We start from the raw sequence: 24,592 nt of genomic DNA, 5'->3' as shown, positions 1-24,592 counted from the left end.
GGGTCCCCATTACCTGTCTAACAAACTGAAAACGTATCAGCCAACAAGAACTCTTCGTTCTGCTAATAAACATCTATTAACAATCCCGAAGGTTCGTACAGTCAAGTACGGCAGTAGATCATTTTCGAAACTAGCTGCCACTCTCTGGAACTCCTTGCCACTTTACCTTCGTACTGAAATTGACCACAAGAAGTTCCGTAGTTCCCTCAAGACTTGGCTATTTTAAATCTACTTTTTCCTTCCAGTCATCTTTCTTGTCTGTTCCTAAGTCTTAGCAAACCGCTATGAGACTCTAGGGTGATGTATGCGCTCAACAAGAGCCAGTACATAGACATAGACACATACTGCACACTTCAATATGCTTAACAGGCACTCAGGATGATAGTGTAATGGGTTGGGTAAGAGCATATAAATTGACTTTACATGAGTGGTATGTCTTCACTACAGTGATTCAGATAAGAAAAGGTCTAGTCACACTAGGGCTTCTCCAAAAATGATATGCTGCCACCGCTGCTCTTTATGCTAAACCCATGACGGGGACCGTAAGTAGTCCACTCTTGGATGCTGATGCCACAGGTAGTGTACCCCTCAAGGACACAAGTCAATTTCAAGACCTAGTAATGTCAGGATTAGGGCTAAGCATCTGCATACACCATAGATTAGCCTGATGCCAGCACCAAAAATCAAAAGTCAGGATACCTGAAATACACAGTCAGGCACTCTGCGGGAAAACACCTGTGCACCGTGCCGGGGACTTTCTGCAATCCACACAGCTGTGGTCCACTTGAGACACCCTTCCTGCTGGTGTTAAGAAATGGTGGAATGAGGGTTACTGGGAATAAAGAGGGCTAATATCATAGAAGGATGTTAGGAAAATGCATGCATCTTGGCTTCTGTGGAATAGAACTTGTGTACAGTTTCTTGAATCGTCCATTAATTGGCGCTAGTTGTAAAGTGGGAGGGCAAGAGGCTTACCGTTACATATTTATTCATATTTTTTAGGAAATGATGTGTGCTATAACTAAGCCTCTGATATGCACTGAGGAAAGATGTAAGGAGAGATTGCATGTAATTACTGATAGTTACATTTTACACAGAAAACAGTTGTTGCTTTGACATGAAAATGTTAATTATGTTAATATAAAGTTACGTTTTTGTTTCTTTCAGAATAGTGATAATATTTATCATAATAAAGATCTTTTTCTACGTCTGCTGGTATCGTTCGCGACAGAGGCAGCTTGATGCATACCTTAGCAACCCGCGCAACGCCCAGATTGTAATTGTCGGTGGGAGAGCTTACCTGCACCAGCTATGTGAACAGCGGCAGGCGGTAAGCATCATTGGCACCACTCGGAGGCCTGCAACTGTATCCAGATTTGTTTTTTAAATTAGAACATATTTACAATAAAATAGGAATATGTGTTAATGGCCGGATTCTGTTATAAATCAGTAATGTTATAAAAATGTGCAATACAAATATTATTTTGCACACTATATTAAAGGTAGAACCTATGTTCAAGTAAAATGTAAATTAATTTACTGTTGTAACACCACTAGCCTAATGTTTTAGTACATTCTCTCATTTACCCTCCCCTTGGTAGAATTTATTTTGTTTACCTATACCCATTTGGAAGTATGGGGTGTGAAGCCAAGAGAAACTATTCAAAAACTGAATAAAGCAGTTGTGGTCATTCACCAGAGCACGTGGCATGATATTGGGAATGGCTATTTAGCATGTGCACGAATGTACCTAGACAATAGGAATACCGTATATTACTTTAGCCAACAAATGTCACATGTAAAGTATGGATCATGAATCTGATATTTCTCATATTTGTATGGAGCATTCCTCTTTGATTTCCTCGGATTCTGTAATACCGAATGAATGCACCCTCCTGCTGAGCTTTCACACTGTTTTTTGTGTTTGAATAGCAGCTGGGCTTCGGGCACCGAGTGATACAAAAATACCCGAAATTCAAAATATCTAATACATCAGCCCTAAAACTAATATATCACTTATGTAACTTATAAAAAATGAAGTCATTGCAAAAATAGTTTTACTTATTTACATATGTGCTCATACTGCTACCAAATCTGCAACATTAAACATAAGAAAGCAGTTGGAATATTCCATGCTAAGGTGAAGAAAAAATGTATAGGTGGACAAGGGATAAGGGAGGGTGAGATGGGATCCCGTTATCCTTTGAGGTTTCATTAGAGTGCCCTCGAAAAAGTGCATCGTCACTGAATGCGTACACCCTACGTGTGCAGATGCTTGGAGTTCCTGGCACTAAAACGTAGTTGCAAAAACAAAAACAAAAAAAAACTCACCAGCTGGCAGGAAATCCCGGCCTGGCTGGCTTTGGCGGGTGGCCTGGGCGCAGTCTTCCCAGCCTTTGGGCCTCAGTGTATGTATGATTAATATCCCGCATTAAGGAAGTAGACTGTGGAAAATACATTAACAACTGCTCAAGGCCCCAACCGTGCCACGTTTAGCACATTGTATTCAATTCAGTGAACACGGAAACGGATGTCTTTGTCTTGAAAAACGTCCAAAGAACAGACATGATTTAATTAACAGTATGAACAATGTCATTTATGAGGACAGACTCGATTAGCTGGTTATGTTCGTTTATTTCCCATTGAGAACAGGATACTGTGGCATTTGATAACACTGCGTAAGCATATACATTGAAATGCAAAAAACCCGTTAATGCTGGAAAGACAGCTACCACTCGCTCCCACAGGAAAAACCTGTTTACACAAAGAACAGGTCCACAGTTACACAACGAGATAAGCCTAAGAAACTTTTTCGGACTCGCCAATGAGTATATAGCCAATATTCATTACCTTCTTGAGCTAATGGGATCCGCATATACATTGATAAAAGGGTCATTTTATAATATGTGTGAAAGAATGTTTGCAGATGGTAAGGGAACTGGAACAAAGTGGGTAGGATTCTTTTCAAGTATTCCTTCTCATTAACAGTGAGAAAATCTTGGTACTTCCGTGGTCCACAAATACGCAACGAGAGGTTAATTAATCCCAAAAGTATGCTTATATGCCAGGTTGACAAGTTCAATTTAGGAAAGATTTTAAATTGTACATATCTTTCCTCCAACTTTTTAGGTCGAGCTCTCTCGACCTATTGTGGCCGAGAAGCTCCTCAAGGGACATAGAGCCGTGCACGCGCGGCGATTCTGGTCTTTGGACGAGCACGTACAGGCACGCCCACGTGCACATCTCCTGTCCCGCAGGCAAACCAGCATTCAGACAAGAGATGGCCACGCGCAGCACTCTGTGCGCAGCACACTGTTCACAACACACACAGACACCCGCACGCACACACACACACATATGCCCTCCCTCTCTGCCCCCCCTCTCTCGCTCCCCACCCCCCACTCACCGGGCTCTTTCAGTGGTTCGTTTCAAAGAAGGCGTGCATGCAAGCCCTACCGGCCGAGCGCCGGCAGCTTCCCTGCCTGCTGGGAGACAACCACAGCGCTAGGGCTTCGCCTACATCCTCCCTGCCCGCTCCTCCAAGCTCTTAAGGTATGTTCTACTTGGCTCCTGCCCTGAGGTCCATCCGTCGTCTTGCCCTCGTGGAATACGGACCAGGGACTAGGAAGCGGGAGACGAGTCCGTGGAATAGTCTCTTCAACAGGGAATCGGCTTGTGACGTCAGTGCGCCGGCGTCCGCTTCAAACCACGTAGTTCTGTTCCTGGGTCACTTTTTGCATTTCACTGCATCTCGTCAGTGGCGTTGTTTTTAAATATGCTGTGCAGTCCTTCGTTTACTACTTCCTTTATTGTGTGGGAGGTCAGCTGTGAATGTTCGCTACAAAAGCAACATGCCCACATTGCCGCGTTTTATTTTGAGTTTGTAGCTTTGAATTGCGCATGCCCACTGTTACGTGCCGTTTTGATAATGGAACGGAGCAATTCGCTTTCGGGTCAACGAGGCCGAGAGTCACGGGGAGGCTGTACAATGGAGCGGAAACCGGTGCATTATTGGTACCAGCAGTACTTGTGGGGAAGCGAGAGTTACCGGAGCAGGAGCATCTGCACTTCTAAACAGGACTGCGCCACTTTCTGACAGGGCAGTGTCAGGGGGCAGTACCAGCACTTCTCGGAGGGGTTTTAATGGGGCAGTCCCAACCGCGTTTGGGGGCGGGGGAGAGTAGTGCCCTGTATTTCACACCCCAAGCCTCCCGTATCAGCTGTGAATGTGAGCGCTCTTTTGTTCCTGCACTTTCCCCCTCCTATGCGAGAGCCCTTCGCAGCGCTTTACCTCTTCCAACGGAGTGCTCTCTCCCTCCTCGAGTGCATTGACCCCTCCGGCTGCCACGGCGCCAGCCGCTACACAGCGCTAGGAAGTGGACACTGCTCACTCCCCACAGCCCCAGAGCCTGGTGCAGACACCAGCGGCCTGCCAAATAGGGCTCCGAGGGGCGGGGCACAGGCTGGGGGCTGAGGGGGGGGGGGGGCGCACCGTGTGCGAGCACACAGATAAGGGACGGGTGGGAATTATGCACAACACTCCAAACAGTATTACGTATGCGGTTCTCTTTATGTCGACCCTGCAAGGATAAAGGGCTGAGTTAAGTAGCATCAAAACTTTTGCCTGCATGTTTTGCCCTTTCGCCTGCATGTTTTGCCCATCTCTGCACGGACAAAGGACCCATGCAGCTGCCTTACCATCGAGAAGGGGGTCCGCGGAGACCCGCGGCTCCTGTCCCGTTAGCCCCTGTTCTCCTGCCCGATTCTACTGCGATCACTTTAAAGGTTGCTGCCTGCTCTGCAGATCTCCTCCACTCGGGCCTTTTATGAGCATTGCCCTCCAGGAAAGGCGTGCCCTGATGGTCACAGCAAGTAACAATCGACAGGGTTAGTTACCCTGTGTCCATCAGAACCTCGGCGTATTACACTATACAAATACATCTGCTTCTGTTGGATCGGGTAGTAATGTTGCTCAATCTCAGATGGAACCGGTCGAGCAAACTGTCATGAGTAGGTTATGTTATTGTTGACACTTTTAGTCAATCCATCCGGAGTGTCCCGCGCTAAGTCAATTGCTTTCAAAAGTGAATTCACACTCACGCATAGATCGTTCTTGCTATAGTTACCGCCCCAACACCACTTCATAAGTAATATAGCTCAAACGAGTGTTCCACGTGCAATGAAAGATGGACGGAGTGCTTGTGCAGTGTGTAGACGCGCGTGAAAGAATACAACAAAAATTAAACACAGTTGATACAGCCTGGCTGCACAGCACATACATGTATTTCATTGGTCAGTACTAGGGTCAATTTGTTTTGCCTCATTCCAGTCATGTAGTGCAGGTGAGTTCATATTGTTTGTTAACATTTCGACACGTATATATATATCTCTTTAAGACATTCAATCATCTAGTCAGCGGCCTCTTTATGTGAGCATCTACAATTAATCAAACCGAGGTGCTCAGCGGGAGCTTCTTTTAGGATTTCAGAGCGACCACCCGGAGCCCCGATAAGACTCCCTTTGACTTTGTCATTTTACACTCCCAAACAATAGGGCGTCTCCTTAATGCTGTCTTGAGGACGACATGACTAGATGACTGAATATCACATCTCCTGTACTGCACGACTATATTGGGCCAAAGCACTGTGCACTGTGTAACCAGGGAGTTAAGATTATGCTTTAATTTTTATCATATTATTTCACACTGCATGAGCACCTCTTCCCCTGCGCACAGACCGCCTTGTTTGAGCTATATTCCTTATGAAGTGTTGTTAACTTACCTAGGACAATATATATATATTCCTTCTCTGAAAATGCAATCGATGCTTGTGTGTGAATTAACTTCTGAATGTCATTGATTTACTTTATGATAAATTGCTATTAATCCACATCTGAGTGTGTAAAGCATTACTACTCAACTCAACATGACCTCACGGCCTCACAGTGCCCGCAGAAACACACAGCTACTCTTTCCACATGTAACCTTGCAGCGGAAGCACCGGCAGCTTTAACAAGCACTGGCAAAGTGAGTAGCTCTGGCTTGTATTTTCTCTCTTAAACCAAAAAGAAACGTTGCCAATGTTTGTTTTATCACTGCACACAGTGGTGGTGGTGGAATTGGGGTTGGTGTTAAAGGTGGTGAATGGAATGGTAGTGGTGGTAATGATGGTAGTCCTAGTGGTGCTGGTAATGGTGTTGGTGGTGGTAATGGGGGAGGTGTGTGTCTACATATCGGCCTACCAACAAATGCTAGTGCACACTTTTCCATCAGGCAAACACACCACCAGCCTTCAGTGCACGCTTCCAGACACAAACACCATCAGCTGTCAGGGCACGCTTTGCCACCAGGCACACACACCACCAGCCGTCAGTGCGCAGGCACACAAACAGCACCAGCCGTTAGTGCACGCTTTCACCAGGAATACACACCACCGGCCGTCAGTGCACACTCGCCAGGCACAGACACCATCAGTCATCAGTGCACGCTTTCACCAGGCACAAACCCCACCAGCCGTCAGTGCACGCTTCCACCACACACACACACATCTCCAGACGTCAGTGCACGCTTTCACCAGGCGCGCACACACCACCAGCCGTCAGTGCATGCTTTCACCAGCTCAAAAAACCAGGCCTAGATCCGAAGGCCCCGGTTAATTATAGGCCCATCTCTCTGCTGCCGGCTCTCACGAAGATTGTGGAAAAGCACGTTCAGGTTGTGCTTTCCAATTTTTTTGAGACCAACGAGATCCTGCATGCCACCCAGCCGGGTTTTCGTCCCCATCTAAGCACAGAGACTGCGCTCCTTGAGGTCTCAGAAACCATTAAAGGGGTTCTGGACTCTGGGGGCAAAGCCATGCTGGTGATGTTGGACTTGTCGGTGGCGTTCGACAACGTCCCCCATGATGGCCTTCTCGCAAGACTCTTTGAGATAGGTCTGCGGGGGACGGTGCTCGACTGGTTTTCATCCTTTCTAGCCGGCCGCCGGCAAACGGTCTGGGCTTCGCCAGATTCCGCCGTGATGCCGCCTCTGGGAGTCGGGGTCCCTCAGGGCTCTATTTTGAGCCCGACCCTATTTAACATCTTCATGACCCCGTTGGCAGCGTTGGCGGAGTCGTATGGTGCCCAGATCGTATCCTACGCTGACGACACCCAGCTCCTCTTCTCATGTAAGAGAGGAGGAGACTTTGATGAGGAGAGTATCCGGGATGGCCTTGGGGCTGTTTTCCAATGGTTCCAACTGAACAGCCTCAAGTGCAATTCCGATAAGTCCGAGGTACTCTTCTTTGGGTGCGACACAGAGCCAGACTGGCAGGCCTGGTGGCCGATTAATATGTTTCCTCCGTCTTGTTCTTCCCAAGTCGCCAAGAATTTGGGGGTCAAGATGGATAAGGGGCTAACACTGAAATCCCAGATCCTCGGGGTGTCGGGCACCTGCTTCGGCATCCTTAGGATGCTGCGGAGGTTCCTTCCCCTGCTGTCTGAGGAGCATAGGAAACTGACAGTGCAGGCTCTGATCGGGTCCAGGTTGGATTATTCCAACATTCTCTACCTGGGCCTACCAGAGTACTTGCTGCAGCGGCTCCAAGTGGTGCAGAACGCTGCCGCGAGAGCAATCTTTGGATTAAATAGACGGGCCAGTGCATCGGGCCTGTTGAAAACCTTGCATTGGCTTCCTATCCGGAAACGGATCGCCTTCAAGGCTCTGACTCTGGCCTATAAAGCTCTCCACGCGGTGGGAGCAAAGTACCTTCAAAAGAGACTGGTCTTCTATCAACCGACCAGGTCTTTGAGGTCGGAATCCCTGTTTTTGGCGGTTGTCCCGCGTGTGAAGAGAGCTCGCCTGGGAGGCCGCTCTTTTGGATTGCTGGCGCCACAGTTGTGGAACTCTCTGCCGCTTGCTCTGCGGGGAGCTACCAGCCTATTAGCTTTTAGAAAAGGTCTTAAAACCTGGCTGTTTACCCAGTAGCCTGTTTTTCCTGTATGTATTTGTTTGGCATTCTGTCCTTTCTTTTATCGGTGTTATGTTATTGTGTTGCAGCCTTCCTTTTCCAATAAAGCGCCTGGACACTCTTTTTGAGTAGCCGTGCGCTATACAAAAGAATAAATAACATAACATAACATAACATACACACCACCAGCCGTCAGTGCACACTCACCTGGCACAGACACCATTAGTCATCAGTGCACGCTTTCACCGGGCACAAACCCCACCAGCAGTCAGTGCATGCTTCCACCACACACGCACCACCAGACATCAGTGCACGCTTTCACCAGTTGCACACACACACCACCAGCCGTCAGTGCATGCTTTCACCAGGCACACACCAGCCGTCAGTGCAGGCTTTCACCAGGCACACACACCACCAGCCGCACGCTTTCACCACGCATACACCCCATTGGCCGTCAGTGTACACTCACCAGGCACAGACACCATCAGCCGTCAGTGCATGCTTTCACTGGGCACAAACATCACCAGCCGCCAGTGCACGCTTTCACCGGGCACAAACACCACCAGCCGTCAGTGCATGCTTCCACCACGCACACCACCAGCCGTAAGTGCACGCTTTCACCAGGCACACACACTCTCCACCAGCCATCAGTGCACGCTTTCACCAGGCACACTCCACCAGCGCACGCTTTCACCAGGCACACACACTACCAGCCGCCAGTGCACGCTTTCACCAGGCATACCCACCACTAGCCGTCAGTGCACACTCACCAGGCACAGACACCATTAGTCATCAGTGCACGCTTTCACCAGGCACAGACACCATTAGTCATCAGTGCACGCTTTCACCAGGCACAAACACCACCAGCCGTCGGTGCACGCTTTCACCGGGCACAAACACCACCAGCCGGCAGTGCACGCTTCCACCAGGCACACACCACCAGCTGCCAGTGCACGCTTTCACCAGGCACACACACCACCAGCCGTCAGTGCACGCTTCCATCAGGCACGCACACCACCAGTCATCCGTGCACGCGTCAATTGTTAAGGCATCCACAATTAACTATTGTAGCAATCCCAGTATGGTGCACTTTACTTTTAAACATGTCAGTGCACTATTTTCCACCAGGCGCACACACCACCAGCCTTTAGTGTAAGCTTCCAGACACACACACCACCAGACGTCAGTGCATGCTTTGCCACCAGGCACACACAACTCCAGCCATCAGTGCACGCTTTCAACACGCACACACACAACACCAGCCGTTAGTGCACGCTTTCAGCAGGTACACACCACCAGCCGTCAGTGCACGCTTTCCCCAGGCACACACACCACCAGCCGCCAGTTCACGCTTCCACCAGGCACACACACCACCAGCTGTCAGTGCACACTTCCACCAGGCACACACACCACCAGCCATCAGTGCACAATTTCTGCAGGCACACTCACCACCAGCCATGAGTGCACACATCAATTGTTAACGCATCCACAATTAACTATTGTAGCAATCGCAGTATGGCACACTTTACTTTTAAAAAACATATTCATCTAAAGCGCAGCATGCCACCATTGCTACAAAAATAAATATACATTTTTTTGCCTTACAATTTATAGACTTTTGTTGCAATTGGTGTAGCAATATTTCGCAATGCCAATAGTTCAAACTTAATTAATGCGATACCTATTGCATTGCAAATGCTTGGTGTGTGTGTGTGTGGGTGCAAATGCAATAGGTGTCGCATTTGCGAGAGATTAGGCTATTGGCATTGTAAATGACAATGCCATTTATTTATCTGTTTTCAAAGCCAACACATAAATAAAAATGTTGTCATTTAAAATGCCAATTGCTCTAACTTTTGCAAAGGCGAGACCGTTGCATTGTAAATGCTTGTTTCTGAATGGTAAACATGTTTCCATTTGCTGTAATTCTTTCTCATAGGCCTCCAGTAAAGTGGAGCTGTTTACAATAAAAATGGACAATTTTCAAACATCTTTTGGAGTAGCTCCAAGAACACCTTAAGTTTGGGCTATCATGAAGAACCACTGGCCCTCCCTTCTTTGCAGCAAATCTATACACATGGCAGAATTTCTACTCTATAAGTGTAATTTACTCTTAGGGCCTTGGTACGAGTGGCCCAGAGTCCTTGACAATAATTATCACATCCCCGGCTTTTATAATGTTCGATTACTAACACGCATTTCAAGTTCTGCTTGCTAAATGAGGTGTAATATGCGGCATTTGGTACTTATAGCACCAAACTCTCCATCTCACAATATTTTCTGGGCATATTTCTTCCAGTGAACTTTGGCTGGTTAGAACTGCCAAAATGTATCTGGGGATGTGGCTTTTATCTCACCCAGTATTTACCAGGTGTGATAAAGTCCCCACAACTCCAGCGGCGGCTGGGTTGGATCGGGCAGGGGTGCGGAAGGGCAGGTAAGGGGGGTTAAAAATGAATAAAAGCCACTTACTTGTGTCTGTCTCTCCCCTCTCCCCTCTCCCCTGGAGCCGGAACAGGAAGCACCCCTGAGCCAATCACAATGCTACAATGCAGCGTTGTGATTGGTCTGATTGTTGTGGTTCGGTGCTCAGCCAGGGAATGGGAGCCTGGGCATGTTCTCCACGTAGGCAGTAATGCAGCCTGCATGGATAACATTCATGCAAACAAATTGCAATTTTACTGCAAATCACTATTACACAGATTGGTTTGTATTAAGCTGTAGTTATGGTATTCACACCTTGACTCATTCCACCTGCCATGCTCAGCAGACCACATTGCCAATGTCATTGGAATAAAAACGCTGTCTACCAAGAGCAAAACATTAGTAATTTTAGGACCTGTGTGTTTCAAAGCATAACTTGTGTTTTAGGGGCTGTTTATATAAATGTATATATAGCGAGAGAATGCATAATGGTTAAATGCTGTGTTCTAATTTTTCCTTCAATCCTTGTTTTTCACTCGGATGTATTTTTAATTTCTCTATTTATTGCAACTATCCCACTTGTACTGTGGTTTAGTTGAGCGCTCAGTGGGCATATTTATTTACTATGAAATTCAATGTATTAGTACTGAGCTAATATACTTATTGGCTCGTCGTATCATACTGTTTTACGTTAACCTTGTCAATCTGGTTACTGGCATGTTCAACTTCAATGAGCTTTAGTTATTGTAATGCCACTTGTTTCTTATTATCTTAAATGATTTGATATGGTTCATCTCAGTGTATTTGAGGCTAAGTTATTTTAATTACACAGGGTTACTAAATCTTTAATTGCTCAGGCTTACTAAATCTCAATTTAATGTAAATAAACATGCAACTCTTCATTCAAGTTCAACCCTATTCGGAAATAGTGCTTTCAATTTTAAATATGTTTTGTTTTGAATTGTCAAAAATGGGAAGTTCGGTCACCACTTTTTTCATTTTTTGGGCCGCTTACTTTGCGATATCCCACTTGGAGCAGTCGTCCCTCTAGTGGTGCGTATTCTGGGATATCAGCTGAGCCTAGGTTTTCAGCCCAGCATGCATGTTTAAGTTATAGGTATTTGAAGTATTTGGGTATCATTCAGTTGGTAGTCTTGCTAAAGAGAACTGAAGGGGATTAGGTCTCTTTCTTCAAAGAGATCGCCTACTGAAAAAATCCCTAACATATCTCAAGTTCGGAAGCTTTTCAGCTTCCCAATCCTTTTCAGACGAGTTTCGTCCTATAGCGGAGTTTGTCGGGTAATGTGTTTATTCCATCCCATCTGTCTCTCTGCCCTCCTCCATGCCTCCATAGTCCTCCTGTTGGTTGCCGGCAGTAAGTGAGTCACCCCCTTACCGCGGTAAAGGTAGTGTAAGTATGTGCAGGATTGAATCTGGTTTCTTCCTAGGGCATAGGTCAGGCACCACTGTCTCATGCCCCGCTCGATGGGGTATTCAGCGGACATCACTGCGTTTACCCACAGCCTTGCCACCGCACCATCGTATAATAGTTCAATCCATGTCAAGAACTTGGGAACAAATTCGAATTGTAGGAGGGTTTGACGCATAAAAGGCCAGTGGATGGATCAAAACCTTTTAATTTGTCTAAGGTTAGGAATAAGTAAGGGTCTTCTCTATTTCTAACTATGGCTAGCCAGTTATAAAGCCCACGTAAGGTAAGCCTCGTTGATCATTTGGGCCTGAACGCAGATTGATCATAGTGTATAAGGGATGCTGTAGGAAGGGGGAGTCTCTAGTTGGCGCAGTGCAACACTAGCGACAAGCAGGGACTCTCTCTTCCTCGTCAGGGCTGAGGGCTACCTTCAAGACAACCTCTGCTTACCCTCTAGGTAGTGTGGCTTAAGCAGTCTTAGGCTAATCTCTGGGGCACATAGGGTTAAACATTTGCAATATTACACCACCACAACCAACCCACCACACAATGACACCAAACTGTATTTGTAAAAATATATATCTTTATATAAATTTCAAGCAGGCTTGTAAATACAGTTGTCAAACTCTCAATAGCGGTTCCAGGTTACTTAAGTTCAGGTTGCCACAGTTCTTTCTTAGCAATAAGCAATCTTTTGGGCCTTCTGCCCAGGTTCAACAAGGTTCAGTGTCTTGTAGCGCCTCAATACGCTTTCCGCTGTCTCCGCTCGCTTCAGAGAGGAGATCGGGCCCGGTCGGCCAGAGTTCACGCTTCCCTCGTGGGCTCCGAGGACCAGGAGCTGTGCGAGCCTTGGTTACAGAGGCGGCTCGCGTTGGGAGCAGATGGCGCGGTGCGAGCTCGAGTTGCAGGACGCTCGCACCGTGAGGATACAACACAGTACCTTTCGAATTCTTGTGGAGCGGGCGGCTTCCAGGGGAGCTGTCCCACGTCGCGTTGCTTTTCCGGGGTCACTGTTCGCTGCGGCTCTCAGCCGGGCAGGTCACGGGTCATCCGGGGCGGCGGTGCTCAGTGGCGGCAGGGTCCTTCGTTTGTCGTTCGCTCCGACCCTGGAGTTGGCGGCTGTGTGGTGGCGGCAAGTGGCAGTACGGTCCCCAAGTGCAGGACGTACCCAGCCAAAGTGCCGGTTGCAGCTGTGCGCTCACAGCTGAGCTGTCGGGCAGTATACCGACCAGAGGGGGGTTATCACAGGCGGCTGTCCGTCCTCGCAGGTGGCTTGACGGCTCGAAGCGCAGTCAATCCAGGAGCTTGGACCGGACGGGTCCTCCTTCACGTTGCTCTCGGGCTCCCGGTGCAGAGGCGGTCACGGTGTTCGGGCCAGCGGCGGCTGGACCTCACGTTGCTCTCGCGGTTGCTTGGGACCCCGGTCACGGTGCTTGGGGGGATGTTGATGCCTTGGATTACGGGGAGCGTGGCAGGATTGCCCAACGCTCCCAGACTCCTCAGTCAGCGCTGCAGCGATAAGCAGCACACACAGTCGCTTCCTTCAGGGTGTAGCGCCCACTGGTCCTGGGGCGCTGGTCAGGGGGCAAGTTCAGCAGCAAGCCCTTGGAGATCTTTTAGCAGAGTTTGGCACAAAGTTCAATAAAAGCAAAAGTCTTCTTGTTGTCTTTTCTTTTCCTCTCCTTCGGCAGCAAGGCACCAGACACAGGCCAGAGACAGCACTCCGCCTTGTCCTTCCCGGTCCTTCTCGTCTGGCAGAGTTCCTTCTGTAGCCCAAACAGTATCTAATTTACAAGGAGCAGGGCTCCTACTTTTATACTGCATTTCTTTTGTTCTTGCAGGCCAGGGGGGCCTTCGCATAGCCACTTTCAGTCCTTGAGTACTCTGGTGGGTGCAATCTGGCTTCTGCTTTCAGTGTGAGGGGCAGGCACATCAGACGCTCCACAGGAGGTGGAGCCAGCATTGTGAGGACAGGGGCAGCCAGGAGTACCTTGTTGATGGGGCTTCGCCCTGCCTGGGCCAGGTGTCGGCTGAGTCATCAGTCGCTCCCCAGGAGGGTGGAGCCAGCATTGTGGTGGCAGAGCACTGCTAGTTTCAGAGTCAAGAGCCACTCCTACCTCCCACTAAGGTGCAATCTTCGCATTCACCACCTGTCATCCCCCAGCCCTGTCACTCACACATCCCAGACAGTCAGATACACATACCAGCAGAGGCGGGCTGAAATGGTTAGGCAAGCAAATGCTAACTTCCTAAAAGTAGCATTTGCAAACACAGGATATTAAAATAAACTTTACTAAAAGAAATATTTTATTATTCTGAGTTCAGGCATACTAAACATGACTCTTTACCATGCTCCCTGAGCCTGCTGGGATTATAGAGTGTAATAATTCCAGCAGCCCATTCTGGCCTAACGGAAGCAGGTAGCCTTACAATAGTGAAATACGAATTTAGTTGTAATTCACTACTAGGACATGCCACGCACATCAGGGCTTGTCCTACCTTACACTTACAATGCACCCTGCCCTCAGGCCTACCATAGGGGTGACTAATATGAAGTTAAGGGAAGGTTCAGGGGCTGGCAAGTGGGTGCACTTGCCCAGCCAGCATGGCAGTACGAGACTGCACGCAGGTTCTGCAATGGCAGATCCTAGACACATCTTAAGGCTGCTTCTGTGGGTGGCGCAACCAGCGCTGCAGGCCCACTAGCAGTATTGGCATCTACAAGCCCTGGCACTCCTGGTGCGCTTTACTAGGGACTAACAGTAAATCCAATGCACCAATCATGGGCATCAATCACATGTACAATTTATAGTAGGGAGCACTTGCACTGCGGCACGGGTCGGCCGTGGCGCAGTGCCCTGAGTATCAGAAAACCAGCAAAACATCGGAGGCACACCAGCAGAAAGTGGAAGGGAAACTCACGCCAAGGTGCCAGGTCTAACAGATGCTATCACGGCTAGTAGTCTCGTAGCCTGGACGGTGGCTGGGATCTTTCTCTTGACAAACAACAATGAAATGGGACGGTAAGAACCACAGTCCGTAGCGGGGTTCCCTGGCTTGTATATCACCCCTATGGGGCACTGCGGAGATCGGGGGGAGGACTCCCTCTTCTTTTGCCTCCATAAACATATTGAGTAGGTAAGGACTCAACAGATCAGCATAGCTCCTAAAAAACTCTTCCCGTATTCCATTAGGCCCCAGGGGCCTCTCCTGATTTTGTTTATCTACGGTGGCTACTACTTCTCCAATATATGGTCTTCTTTTAACGCTGTACGGTCACCTGGAGTCAGGGCAGGGTCGTTGTATCCCTAGGAAGTAGTTGATCTTGGGCTCAGCAGCCAATGCACGGACCTTATAGAAGGTTGCATAGTATCTTGCAAAGGCTGCGATCTCCTGTGTTGATGTGTATGTGTGCCCAGTGTCAGTATGTATAGCCTGTACCCATCTTGCTTCCACCTCTTTTCTCCCCACCCACGCCAGTAGTCTCCCTGCATTGTCGCCTGTTTCATGCAGGCGATATTGGGTGGGTAAAATCTAGGACTTCGCCTCTTGGTGTACTAATGCCTGATACTTTTTCGAAGGACAAGTTTAAGACTGGGGTCTAGATCTGGTCCCAGGCGTCCCTCTAAGTATATAAATTCCCCCTCCAATGCCTCTATCTCTCTGACCTCTTTCTTTTTGTGGGCAGGATATGCTGGTCTCTACCCCAGAGTATGGTTGTATATGCCTCCCATAATGTGACAGCAGAGGCCACAGAATCTTTATTTCTGACAAAGTAGCGCTCCATGTCAACTGTGAGTTTGCGCACAACTGTCTCATCCTTTAACTCCCATACATTGTGTTTCCAAGCCAAGGAAAATCGATGGGGTCTCACCCATACTGTGATCCAGAGGAGTGAGTAGTCTGACATACCCCTTGCCATGTAGTCATTGCTTTCCATACCTCCTATCTCAGCTGCCGGGGTAGGATATATAATTAAATCTCGAGAATACTTTGTGGGTGCCTGAAAACTAGGAGAACGTGCAGTCAATTGGGTTATGGCGGTGCCAGAGGTCCGTCAATCCCAATGTTGCCAGAAGTTCTCCCAATGGAGTGGCATCCCGACGCCCCAGATACTGACTTGTGCGGTCTAGACATGGATCTACTACATCATGAAGCCTCCCCCTATAATATGTTTTGAGGAGCCTGCCTCAAGTAGTATATTTGCAACCTTGTACATTGTCTGTTGTTGAAATTGAGGGGGGCATAGAAACTAATTTGGGTAATGTCCCTACGCCCCATATCCCCTTTACGGCTACAAATGTCCTGTTTGGGTCAGTCCACGTCTTGTCAACTACAAAGGGTGGGGGGTGTTCCTAATTAAAATGCCTACTCCTCTGAAGCCATTGATCCATCTTAACTGTCCCTCTGCTCAGGAACCCACATTGTGAACTCTGCAGTTATGTTTATTGCAATAAAACCATGTCTTGCTTCAATATTCTAAGATAAAAGACAACTAAGCCCCTTATGATCTTGTTTCCTAGTCCGTTGACATTCCACCTCATCAAGGGATACCCCGTTCTCCCTGTGTGTGAACCCTACTCATCTATGATAAGTGAAAATGGTGTACTGCCTGATAGTATGTATCGTGTAACTGTCTCCAAGACTGCTTCCACTCCCTGTCATGTGTAAACGAAACAATCTCCCCACCCCAACCCCTCCTGTGTAAAGTGTTGATGTGCTTTCATTGGAGTGATACTCCTTTCACTCTGTGTCCCCAACCCTCCCTTACCTTTACCTCCCTCCACCCAACTCTCCCCCGCTCCCTGAGCACTTTACCCTTAATCGTCAACATGAAAACGGTGTCGCAAGTCAAGCAAGAGAGCTCTGGGGTCCTCCCAACCCTGGTTTACCCCACCCCTCAACTACCCTCGCAAATAGTCACAAACCAATGAGTCTAAAACCTGCAGAAAAAAAAACGGTATAGGGTGAGCTGGCACTCTCCATGATGGTAGACTCAGTGAGAGGGAGGCATGTGTCACTACTTCACCCTCCGGCTTCCGCTAGGCCTGCTCATTAGGTCAGTCATTGCTGTTGTTGCATGTCGCTTCTGGACTAAGCTCTGGAGAGGCCCTGGAGGTCGGCTCTGTCTCTAAATTTACTATTGCTTCCAATAACATGTGTTGTTCTTCCAATTCTGTGAAGGAGTCATGGTCAGATCGATCTGTCATGTTCTCACTTCATGGCTTAACTTGTTTGGCCCTTTTGGGTCGTCTATGGTTGAATTTCCCTTCAAAATCTGTGGAGAGAGCAGACCTCGGGTTATGCTGTCATGACAGCATAGGAGTCTGGGTTTGTTGCTTAGGTGTAGCTGGTGATTTTGCCTAACTCTTTGACTTTTCGGTCTGACTCTCCCTTGCAAGGATTCTTGTTGTCTCTCTCTATACTCGCTGCCGATGTGTAGAGGTGGACGCTCCTTTATCTAGGTCCACGCCTCCTCTGGCATCTGGAAGAAATTTGCCCTACCCCCAAAGAGGACCTTGAGCTTGGCTGGAAATAAGAGCATGCATTGTATGTTCATCGTCAGTAATTTTTTTGTTTAACAGAAGCAAAGGTCCATCTCCTCATCTGCATTTCCCATGAGTAATATGGGAATATCATTATCTTTATGGCAAATCTCCCCTAATTTCCTCACCTCTCTTAATATCATGTCCTGGTCTTGAAAGTTCAGAAAGCTGGCCATGATAGGTCTGGCGCTTAAGGCTCTGGGGGCCCTTCCACTGACAAAGCAGGAAGAGAAGTGCACCAGGGGTAGAGAGTCTCTGAGCCAGGCCACCAGGAACATCCCTATGTTAGGGCCTTCCACTTCCTGAGGAAAACCTACAAAGCACAAATTATTCCTTATCTCTCGATTTTCCCCATCATAAACTCTCCAGGTGGCATTCGCTACAGTGACCTAAAGTCCTGCAACAGTTCGAGTGAGATTGTGTGTTGGTTCCTCTACTTCTGATATTTTGACTTCTGCTTGTGTGACTCTCTCAGAGAGATTACGAAGATCTTGCCTGAGTAGGGTGACCTCAGAGTGGACTTCACCTAAGTTGCCCCTCCACAGTCTCTATTGATGCATTAATGTCACTCCTCCGCCCTGGCATCAGCAGTTTACGAAGATCCTCAGTTTTGGGATTCCTCTCAGCCCATTCACCAAACAAGAAAGGTGGACATTGTCGGATCAGGACCCTGCACCATATCTATGAATAGGCCACGTTACAACGCACTCCTTTACAATGCATGCCATTACAACGTGGTCCTTACAAAAAACGTGTTGTTACAATACAGACAATTACAACACAAGTCACTACAATGGCTTGCTGTAAGGGGGGAGCTGGATTTTGGAATAGTATAATTTACTATTCCAACTCCAGTCTGTGCAACAGTAGGGAAGGTGCCGGATATAAAATCCAACACCGTCTGTGCCCTACAGCAAGTCATTGTAATGACTTGCTTTGTAATGGTATGCGATGTAACAACGCGGTCATTATAATGACCTTGTTGTAATGGCGGGCAATGTATCAACATCGTTGTAAACAATGCTTACTATCTCCTTAGCCTCTAGAAGGGGGGGCTAGGGTATCTTCGCCGTTGCCTCCACCCCTATCAGGCCCACCAGCCAATTCACCAGTGCCCAGGGGCCCGGCCCCGGCGGGTGGGGGGCACACAGCAATCCCAGCCCCTACTCCAGCCCCCAGGCAACTGTTGTGCCACTGGATCTCTCTATTTCAATAGTCTACAGTGGAGGGGCAGAGGTCTGGCCAGTGGGAACCAGCTCTGGGCCTGCATCTCCCCCCTATTTCCATACGTTGGGTCTCTGCAGCTAGGGTCTCCTTGCTCAGCCAATTTTACACCTTGCAGGGCCTCACAACCCAGACCCGTCACTCAGAGTCCCGGCCTTAAGCCTCGAAATCTGGCCTCACTGTCCGCCTCCCCACAGGGAAGTCAGGTTCATCCTTTGGGCGCTCACAACCCAGAGGCGGTCCACAGTGCCTCAATGCATCTAATTTCTCCTTGGGGAATCCTGACATCTTGATAGGTTTCCTCCAGTGTCGGGGGGAATTCCAGCGATGCAGCTGCTGCCCTCAAGACGTTTGGTGGGGGAGAGGGGGGAAAACGGTTGGGCTGAGAGGTCTGTGCAGGCTGCAGGTGAACAGTCCTCTGCACTCACTGGTCACAGACATTGGAGGCCTGTGCTCCGCTCCCCGGTACAGCGTTTCTTCATCATGCCGCCATATCTAGGCAGCCCCCTCGATCCACGGGCCCAATCCTCACCAGATGGCTGCTTCGAGCTTTATGGTAGGCCAAAACGCTTGCAGACAGTTCTGCTTGTGACTCCCCTTCCATGGGTCCGATTCAGGGAGGGGGGTAGGGGAGGGTGTAAGATGATGCGACTAAAGGAGGATATTGTCAGTATCTAGATAGCGGAGCGGGAGAAGAAAGCTGCTATTTGGTCAACTTGTTGGCAATGACTCAACATATTTAAATCTGAATAGTTTTCAGGTGACATCTCACATTGATGCCCAAACCGTTAAAAAGTCGTACAACACTGAAAAAAGTGCTGATGCTGAATATTTTAAATTACTTAAGGTAGAGCAATCTTTCAAATAAGCTTTGAAACCATGTAAAATTCCAAATAAGATAGAATATAATATACAAAATAAAGGAACGGAATCAGGAAGGGTGCAGCATTGGGCGACTTACGCGATCACCACATCATACACCTAGTGCATTGAAAGGGAAGTTGAAGAAGAGGAGGTAAAGCACCTACATGAGGCAGAGGAGCCAGAATATTCACAAGAGGACTAGTTAGGATACAAACAACAAATTGTGATGATATCCAGATGCCCTCTCCACAACAGGATTTAGACCCATAATCAGGTACACTCTCACCATGAGATGATACCTCCACATCCCATATTAACTTAAACAGAGTCGCAGACATATATGGCGGGATAAAAGGAAGAATGCTACACCTTGTAGGAAACTTTAATCCCTTTTCAGAAAGGTAGACCGGTTTCATCTCTGCAACAAAATGTCATGCAGTAGGGTAAAGAAGCCTTTAGGATTCCAGCGACAGCGAAGGCTGCCACTCTAAAAATTCAAAGGAAATATAAAGTGTCCCTAAAGGCTCTTTTTGGGTCAAGCCTACAAGCTGTCTGGTTACGAAAGACCTATTGTGGGCATACCAAAAACATAAAAGGGCTTGCAGCACGCCCATTGCTCCTTACCGTTGGTTAGCTTTGTTGTCACTCTTATTTGCTTGCTTTTTATTGGATGATGTTCCTTGTTTCAGCCTGTTCATCTTGTAGCCACCAAATTACTTATTATTTTCATAAGTATTTCTGGACAAGCATTCTTTCAATGGTGGGATCATCATGCCATGAATGGGCACACTATCACAAGAGTTACTACAAAATACCAAGCCATCATACCATTGATGCCCCATATATACCAGAAATCACCACCATTATGTAAGGGTCAGCATTTTTCCAGGAGAGGGTGCCATATTGCCACAGAGGCCAACAATATGCCATGCGTTAGAATCAAACTGCCAGGGGCAACACACATGCACACATGCACTCGCAATCACGCACACAGCACAGCCACCTTTTCCTATACACATCTGTTCTTCGGATCACTGTAAAAATATCGACGGACTGAATATCGACCTACAAGAATATCGAGTACAGAGTATCAATGCACAGAATATCGACATCCTATCTCTACAAAGGTAAGTACAAAAATATCAATACCAAAATATTGTTTTTTAAAATATGGTTGTATAAATATAGTTTTTTTAAATGTCTTAAAAATAATATTAAATTAATTAAATAATACATATAATTAATAAAAACATAGAATTATTTTAAAAAGTCAAAAATGATAAATAATAAATGTCATATAAAAGAATGAAACATACATATTAAAATATGTATGCATTAACTTAATAATATTATCGAATTATTGTATTTAATTATAAAATGTTAGAAACATAATAAAAATTATATATATATATATATATATATATATATATATATATCCATATCCATATCCAACCAAACAAGTCGCTGTAGACCCCTGCCGCTTGTCAAAGGCGGGCCTCGGATGGGATAGCGAGTCCCAATGTATCCAACCAAAACCTTCTCCAGTAAAGAAAAAGAGATCCGGGCCACTTGGAAGTGCAAAGCCATTGAATAAAATCACGCTTTGCACTTCCAAGTGGCCCGGATCTCTTTTTCTTTACTGGAGAAGGTTTTGGGTTGGATATATATATATATATATATATATATATATATATATATATATATATATATATATATATATATCACAGATCCACAGCCTTGGCTCGATTCTGCGGTCCAATGGCGCTCTTTTCACCGGTGGTTTGACTTCCAAGCAGAGCCCCGCTTCAATATATTTCACAACTCACTTCTTCCACGAAGGGAATAAGTCAGCACTCACAAAAGTTCCTTTCCCAATCCTTTTTATTTCATTATCATTACTCCAGCAATGCAAAGTAAGAACCAACGCGTTTCGCAACCAACTGTCGCTTGTTCACGGTCAGTGCAATAAAGTTCATACTCCTCCTATATTTCGAAGGACCCGCCAGAACTCCTCTGTTACTGATCTCACTTCCTGTTTGCTTACAGGAAGTTAGATGGGAAATGTAGTTAATTTGCAAAAGATCAACAATTTCTACGTTTTTAAACACAAAATTACCATTATGGCAGGCGGCAATTACATTTCTGCGGTATTACATCATGTATCCTTAGCCCTCATTATTGATTCGGTGGTCCGACATCCTCATACAAATTACCCGTCATTTACGTCACATTACTATTTGGCGTTAGACGATCTAGCCCTCTAGTGGGCAATTTAATCATCAGCCGCATTACTGTCATGACTTGGCTTTTATGGTTAAAGCGACATTCTCACAATAAAGCCCTCAGGTGGGCATAAATTGATACTATAAAAATTCAGCGAGTTGTTGCAAGACCAAACTTGCTCTCTACACCCTCTGTTATCTTATAGCGGCTGTTTCGCATTTTTAGGGCCTTTTGTAGCACATCTTGACCACTTTGATTAAGCTTAACCAAATTACACAAACTTGGGGCTACGTTCTACATAGATTGCCTTATGTATAAAGTGAAACCGCCTGTTCCCCACGTATTCATTGTGTACAACATATCATCATAAAACAGTTTTTCTCTATTATATCTACATTTTTACATTTTTTTTATATTTTATATTTCTACTACTGTCTCTTTTTTTAATATTCCCAGGGACCACATATTGTCAACCAAAACCCTCCACAAAAGATTTACAAGTGTACATAAAGTTCTTCACTCTGGTTTAATCCCCATGGGGTCATTGTTCGGAAATTCAGGATTTGTCTTGATTCTCTGCATCTCAGCTTCCGTTCCTGATCTCCACCCCTCTCATGTGGCAATATACATTCAAGTGCATATACTTTCAAAAGTTTCCAATCGCTTTTATGTGCCACCTCCATATGTTGCGTTGCGAAACATATGGAAATGTTGGTTGCGAAACGCGTTGGTTCTTACTTTGCATTGCTTGGAGTAATGATAATGAAATAACAAGCATTTGCAATGCAATGGTCTCGGCATCATTAAAGGTAGAGCTATTGGCATTGCTCATGACATTTTTTTTCTTTAAATCAAAAATAAATGGGCATTGTCATTAACATTGCCAATACACAGCACTCTGCACTCAACAGCACACAATGCTCTGCACACTTGCTCTGCACTCACTGCTCTGCACACTCACTCTGCACACTCACTACTCTGCACACTCACTACTCTGCACACTCACTACTCTGCACACTCACTACTCTGCACACTCACCACTCTGCACACTCACCACTCTGCACACTCACCACTCTGCACTCACCACTCTGCACTCACCACTCTGCACTCACCACTCTGCACTCACCACTCTGCACTCACCACTCTGCACTCACCACTCTGCACTCACCACTCTGCACTCACCACTCTGCACTCACCACTCTGCACTCACCACTCTGCACTCACCACTCTGCACTCACCACTCTGCACTCACCACTCTGCACTCACCACTCTGCACTCACCACTCTGCACTCACCACTCTGCACTCACCACTCTGCACTCACCACTCTGCCCTCACCACTCTGCCCTCACCACTCTGCCCTCACCACTCTGCCCTCACCACTCTGCCCTCACCACTCTGCCCTCACCACTCACCACTCTGCACTCACCACTCTGCACTCACCACTCTGCACTCATCACTCACCACTCTGCCCTCACCACTCACCACTAAAAATACAGAAAGCGGACACCTCCCTGTTAGAATCCGAGGGAAGTGAAGACGCGCCCAGAGATGACCACGTGAGCTCGTTCGCATGGGGAAGGAACATCGCTTAATCTTAAATACCATGAAGTGATTGTACTGTGGAAGAACGCCGCTACTCGGCCAGCATGGGCTCCAACTTGTTAAGCTCTTGAGATAACTAAATTAATTAGCGTGAATGCCCTTGTGGGAAATCAGCCCATTCTCTTGTACAAGCCGCCCGTGAATACAAAGAGAACACAGGCTACCTGATGTACGGCAGCCAACCAAAACACCGGCGGAAAGCAATTACTTTCCGTCAGGCCCGTACACTTCTCATAATAAGCGCCAATGGACGCGACATAAAGCAATCTGCAATGCATCTTTGTTCTGCGAAATAACCGCTCGTGGCCCGCATCGCTATTGTTTAGGCACTAATCAAATGCTACAGCTGGCTGCGCCGCACGACGCCCCCTGGCGGAGCCGCGCCTGTGACCATCACCGCTGTGCACACTGCACACCCCGAGAGCGAGAAAGGCCTCTCGGGTGTGACAAAGGGCTCAGATAAATCACTGCATCAGCGTTTTCGCTCAATGCTGATCCGTCTCCAGAAAACAAGACACACACATACTACACACACACACACACTCACAGGCGCGCGCACCCTCCCAAATAACCTAGTAATTAAGGTATGCATACATAACTCACTTATCACTGAACTGGGATGCACGATAGCTAAATTCCATCCTGATAGTGTACAAGGGAAGAAAATGTACATTAAAAGCAGGAACCTCCGAACCCTAGGCCATGAGATGGTAGTGTCCCACTGACACGAACTCGGCCTCAATGGGGTAGAACCTCCTCGACTCATGGCCCCCAGTTCGGGAATTCAACCCCATCACATATTGGGGTGTCGCCAATGCAGTTTTATCACAGTTTATATTGCATTTATCACAGGCAGATGTTCAGTGTATGTGAACAGCCTGTTGCTTTCTATAGGTCTTCTTTAACACGTTTGCATTTTAGGAGTTTTGTGCTGTAGATCTGCCCATCCCATCTTCTCTGTGTGATAGATACTCAGATTTTTAAGTTTAACCTTGTTTTTATCATTAAACATAAATAAGGTCGGCACTTTCACACTCACCCCTTGATTGCAGCCATTGTAACTCCACAGACCACACTTTGTCCCCAGCAGTCTCTTAGTATCGCGGCCGCCCCGGAAGTCAGGCACGGTCGCCTGTGACGGGGGCGGGGCCACGTTCAGACCGGAAGAGGAGGCAGGCGGAGTCGTAGCGTCTCGCGGCCCGGGGCTCCTGGGAGCGGTGTAGAGCCCCGGGGCCGCGCCAGCAGGAGGTTGGGCGCCGCGTGCTGAGGTAAGGTAAGTTCCAAAAGGCTGGAGCGGGATTGGTGCACGTGTGTGTGTGTGTGTGTA

At 47.3% G+C, this 24,592-nt stretch overlaps 1 protein-coding gene across 3 annotated transcripts in view; it reads left to right on the top strand.

Moving 5' to 3' along the window:
* Positions 1-24,592, top strand: part of LOC147722961 (uncharacterized) — a 426,371-nt gene that overhangs the window by 254,700 nt on the left and 147,079 nt on the right. For all 3 annotated transcript variants that reach the window (XM_086965353.1, XM_086965352.1, XM_086965354.1), the window contains exon 4: positions 1,168-1,330. In XM_086965353.1, coding sequence (XP_086821479.1) covers positions 1,168-1,330 — 163 coding nt within the window. The remainder of the gene's footprint in view (positions 1-1,167; positions 1,331-24,592) is intronic.

This window comes from Lissotriton vulgaris, chromosome 4_1 (genome assembly GCF_964263255.1).
Source record: "Lissotriton vulgaris chromosome 4_1, aLisVul1.2, whole genome shotgun sequence".
Taxonomy (NCBI): domain Eukaryota; kingdom Metazoa; phylum Chordata; class Amphibia; order Caudata; family Salamandridae; genus Lissotriton; species Lissotriton vulgaris.
The sequence above is the reverse complement of the archived record's forward strand: the minus strand, read 5'-3'. Positions and strand labels throughout refer to the sequence as shown.